This window comes from Cyprinus carpio, chromosome B5 (assembly GCF_018340385.1).
Source record: "Cyprinus carpio isolate SPL01 chromosome B5, ASM1834038v1, whole genome shotgun sequence".
NCBI lineage: Eukaryota > Metazoa > Chordata > Actinopteri > Cypriniformes > Cyprinidae > Cyprinus > Cyprinus carpio.
In genome coordinates this window covers 35,672,204-35,677,181 of record NC_056601.1, presented here as the reverse complement: position 1 = coordinate 35,677,181, position 4,978 = coordinate 35,672,204, and the positions used below count along the sequence as shown (strand labels likewise).

At 38.1% G+C, this 4,978-nt stretch overlaps 1 protein-coding gene across 2 annotated transcripts; it reads left to right on the top strand.

Annotated features, from left to right (window-relative positions):
- Positions 1-1,460: 1,460 nt before the first annotated feature.
- LOC122137327 lies at positions 1,461-4,706 on the top strand. Of its 2 annotated transcripts, none has more exons than XM_042723312.1 (4): positions 1,461-1,546; positions 1,758-2,030; positions 2,130-2,441; positions 3,087-4,704. In XM_042723312.1, exons 2-4 carry the CDS (start codon positions 1,778-1,780, stop codon positions 3,377-3,379), a joined length of 858 nt encoding a protein of 285 aa, XP_042579246.1. In that variant the 5' UTR covers positions 1,461-1,546; positions 1,758-1,777; the 3' UTR covers positions 3,380-4,704. The 2 variants fall into 2 exon arrangements, with proteins under 2 accessions (XP_042579246.1, XP_042579247.1); XM_042723313.1 differs by having other exon boundaries at positions 1,462-1,546; positions 3,212-4,706.
- The last annotated feature ends 272 nt before the right edge of the window (positions 4,707-4,978 follow it).

Below are 4,978 nucleotides of genomic sequence, written 5' to 3'. Positions count from 1 at the left end.
CAGGTCGACTGGGCATTTCTTCTGACGAACATTTAATTCTTGGAGGATTTGGGTGCTAATGAAGTTCCCAGCCGACACAGAGTCGATGAGGGCTTGTGCTGAAACACAGGAATGAGAATTACCGACATGGACCAGAGTCTTAATGAGTTGAGAGGTTTAAGGTGGAAATTGGAGTGTACTCACCGCTGGGTGTGGAGGTCGGACCGGGCAGTTGGAAATCACATGTCCGTCTCCCCCACAATAAAGACACATGTGATTATTCATCCGTCGAAGACGCTCCGCGTTGGTCAGATGGTTTGAATCAACCTGCATTGGTTCAGGTGCTGGGGCGATGACAGATGTTGAAGCAGGCAGAGGATTGACAGCGGGAGTATACATGTGGGAGGCGTATAAACGTTGTGACACTCTGATAGTCTTCTGAATAAGATTCTCAAGTCCCATGGTGTCGTCGTAGACGACTATTAGCTGCTGAACCTCCCTTCGCAGACCATGACGAAAAGCAGTTATCAAAGCAGTTTCGTTCCAACCACTCATTATAGCCAGAGTGCGAAATCGGAGAGCATACATGCTGACGGACTCCTCTCCTTGATGAATATGATATAGCTGATCATGGACGGACAGTTCAGTGGTATAATGACCAAAAACATCTTTCATGTGAGCAAAGAAGGTGGATAGTGAAGTCGTTACCGGAGCACTTTCCCAGAGGGGTTGAGCCCATTGTAGTGCTCGTCCAGAGAGAAGCGAGATGACGAATGCAACGCGACCGCGTTCATTCTGGAACAGGTGAGTGTTGGCCTCGATGTAGAGCGAGCACTGAAGCAAAAACCCGCTGCAATCCTCCGCCACGCCGCTGTATGTCGCTGGTCGGGCCACAGGACTGGCAGAGGCAGCTGATGAAGTAGTCGTTGCTGCAGGTGGCTGCTGGAGTGCTTGCTGTACGGCCGTGATGATCTCGGGAGAAACATGGGTTAGGCTCGTTGTGGGTTGTGGTAGTGAGGACCGTACAGCGTGAACCAGTGCAGCAAATGGATCCCCGCCTGTGTCCGGAGAGCTCTGCATATGGTCTGATCTTCTGTCAGACACAAGACGGGAACACAGAGGTAGGTGAATGTGTAGCAGTATTTATTGTGACAGAGGTTTCAGACACAGGTGAAGCAACAGGAATAGTCTTGATATGAAGAAGGTTGGAACTTAGCTCTGGTTGTGATGGAAGTAGATCACAGAATCGGAAGGCGGCACAGAGGAACTGACAAGGAAGGAACAACGGGTATCCAGGGGAACAACAATGGTAGCGAGTGTTCAGGTAAGTACATGTGGGTCAATGCTAGATCAGACGAGGAGTGAGGGAAAGTGATAGTCCTTATATGAGAGCCTGGTGATGATGGACAGGTGCTCAGAATTCTGGTGATTGTGAACGAGTAGGCGTGGCATGTGGAGAGGGTGTAGGCTGTGACTCCGTGACAGCGTTATTCAGGTTCAGCATTTTAGAAAGTCCCTGGTCCAGTTCTGACAATTCACAAGTTGAGTGAGAGTCATACTTACAAAGGTAATGTTATTCATCAAACCAAACAAAATCAAAACTTTCAAAAACACCCAGCGATGTGATTTATTGAGTGACAGTATTAATACTATCCAGCGTCTTCTCCTTATCTCCATGACCTGCTTCACTCTTGTAGATTCTGCAAATTGTATGTGATTGTGAGGTATTTATGACAATTCTAAACTATTTTTGTTTTATTTATCAAGGTGCTTTATAGGTGCTTCCTCCATTACTGTGATGCTGAATCACCCAGCATCATTTCCTTGTGGCAGCTGTGAAAAAGTAATGTGGAGGAAGACCTTCCCCATAGAAGCAACTGTTGGTACATGCCAAAAGCAGAAATGCATTATTGATGAAAGTTTTCGGGAAAGATTTGCAGTCAAGCGTGAAAACAACTCTCTATTTCTCAAGGCAGCTAAATACAATGACCTGGGGCAATACGAGTGCAGCTGTGATGGCTTAATCAAGCAAATTAAACTGGATGTTGTAGGTGAGTGTTTGTTTGCCTCACATTAGAGACGCTTTAGATAATGCTTTAAATAGCATAAGTAGTGAGAAATGTAGCTTAATTTTTATATTTTCCCTATAGTTCCTATAAACGTGACAGTTGCTGAGTTGGGAAACGTCACTCTTCCGTGTTATGCGGATACTCAGAGCGGTGTCAGTGATGTGACGTGGCTACATTATGAACAAAAAGCTCTGCACTACACTGCAGTAGGAGCCACAATCCCAGGCCTGGGCTATGAGGAGAGAGTATCGCTGACAGAGGACGGATACAGAGACGGTGATGTGTCTCTGACCATCACTGGTGTCCATCAGACAGACGCAGGGTTATACCGCTGCTTCGTTCGAGATGAGACGGACAGAGGATACCCACACGCCTACATGCTGCTTGTGAGCGGTAAGACTCATCAAATGATTATATGCACTTGTTACATCATTATGTGGAACGCCTGTTGTATTGTTAGTTCTCAGTTAGGTTTAAAGTGAATGTTACATTATTAACATTAATTTATCTGGCTGGGTTTACTACTAATGTTACACATTTTATATGGGAATGAATGCAGCATTGAATCATTGTTTTTATTTTTATGTTTTGATTTTACGTTTTAGTAATTTTGTTGTTTTTTTGTCATTTTTAATATTTTTTTTTTTTTATATTTTCATTTTAATATAATTAGTAATTTAAATATAATTATTTTTTGTTTTAATTTTGGTTACTTTAATATTCAAGTTAAACTAACTTAAAATGAGAAACGTTGCTTTGGCATCTAGCTGAATTTTTTAGTTGTTTTTATGTCTTTAATTTCAAAAGTTAATGAGGTACATTGAAAATAATTGGTTGAAATAATTGATTTATTCACAAATCGGCCAGTAGACATCGCTGCTGGGTGCAGATTTCTTCAGTTTGAAATAACACGGGAATTATAAAGCATACTGAGCTTTGAAATCTAATGAAATAAAAGCTAAAATTTTCTTTAATAACTTTAATAACAGAAAAAGAAATAAACACAGAGTGCTAGTTCTGTTCTTTGATTTGATGCAGAGAAGCTCACCAGTGCAGGAGGAGACCAGACTGAGAGCACCAGCAAAGAAAAACGAACTCGCCTTGGACTGATCTCATCTTTCTCACTCTTCATTTGCTTTCTTCTTCTTCTTTTCTGCTGTAAGAAGAAGGCATCACCCACAGTGGAAACTACAGATAGTGAGCCCGTACAGGAGAGTGACCAAAACCATTCAACTCGTCCTTTTTATTCTGGAGAAGAGACCTATATACTGTCAAACCTGAGATTGAACAATAACAGGCATTCTAATAATGAAACTGCTGACACCATTTAAACACGTGAACATGTGTCATTCATGTAACTGGCAGCTGCCTTCTGATGCAGAAGTAAAAAATATGAAAACTGTAATCTTGGGAGCACAGAAAGTTTTGAACACTGTAATGTTTATTGTGTGAGTTCAGTTGTGTGCTGAGTGTACACATGTTCCCTGTGGATGGAGAGAGATGCGAGACTTTTAATATTCTCATACTTCTCGTTTATTTACACAAATTTATATTTTTATTTCGAAATGATCAAAATTGTAGTTCATGAGAATAACAAATAAACAAAAGTATGTATATGATGATTAATAAAAGATTTTTTGTGGCCTCTTACAGCCTCCTTTACCATCTCCTCCTGAGCTTATTATCAGTCACCATTCACTTCCTTTATTTTCAGTCACCACTGACAATGTGTATATCTTTGGTGTTTAAAGATGTGTTATTTGGTTTTTATAGAAGACAAGTATTTCCTAATAAAGCACTTTATTTTTCTGGACAATTTTTAAACAATTTCTTTATTTTTTTTCTTATTATTTTTTTGTAAACACTTGAAATGTAACTTATTTCTCCAATAATGCCAAAGCCTTAACATCGTTTACACTGTGTTCGGTGCATAATACTCTTTATAATGTATATTTGACTGTGTGTTGCATATTCAATGGAGAGAGGTACATATGGAAAGGCAGAAAATAGTTTTTTTTTCTATAATAATTTTTTGTTGTTGTTAATGTCTGTTGTAACTGTGAGGGTCTGTGTAACACTTCACAAATCAATTTTCAGACCATATGAAGCACATGCAAAACTGAAACCAAAATGTTTTTTATTTTTTTTCCCGCTACTTGATAAATTAACAATTGCCATTTTCTTTCCTTTTTTCAAATTTACTTCTGCTAAATTGTGACTTCAGAAATCATCATTTGAATAAATAAAAGCCAATCAATTTTCTATTTTTCCATTTTTTAAACTTACAATTTGTGCTGTGGGCTGTACCATTAGCGCGGGGGTGTGACAGGAGACTGTTTCACAAACTCTTAACGTGGCTTAATGTATCCTACTAAGACAGTGACACTGGAGGATACACCTTATTAATAATAAACATATAGGCTACAATTTATAGACAAGCAGTATAGCCCAGAATATGACAGCAAATTGTGCTAAATTGCACGTTAAGTGTTTTGTGCCCCACTGAAAACCTTAAGAAAATACACAGCTCAATGGATGAAGACAGTGGTATAAATTAAAAAGCCCAAACTCTGTATATTTATTAACGGAGTGTTTTTTTACACTAAGTGAAGTCTTTTCTGATAGCACGAAAAATTAATTATTCATTAACAAAACTTCATATGAAATGTGTCCAGGTCCTCCACATACTTAAAGATAAATAAACGGACATCCCTTGCTTCATTGTGTTTTTTATATTTATTATTTTACAAAAACAATTAAATTCAAAAGTTTACAAAAAATAGTAAAAAAAAAAAAAAAAAAAAAAAAAAAAAATATATATATATATATATATATATCTATATATATATATATATATATATATATATATATATTTTTTTTTTATATATGATATGTTTATGTTGTTATTATTGTAAATTTGAATTTGAATG

What these genes read in the sequence shown, in the direction of transcription:
- LOC122137327 (XM_042723312.1), top strand. Translation starts at nt 1,778, where the DNA reads ATGCTGAATCACCCAGCATCATTTCCTTGTGGCAGCTGTGAAAAAGTA. An exon ending in AATTAAACTGGATGTTGTAG is followed by an intron (nt 2,031 to 2,129) that starts GTGAGTGTTTGT and finishes TTTTCCCTATAG; the next exon opens with TTCCTATAAACGTGACAGTT. An exon ending in CTACATGCTGCTTGTGAGCG is followed by an intron (nt 2,442 to 3,086) that starts GTAAGACTCATC and finishes GATTTGATGCAG; the next exon opens with AGAAGCTCACCAGTGCAGGA.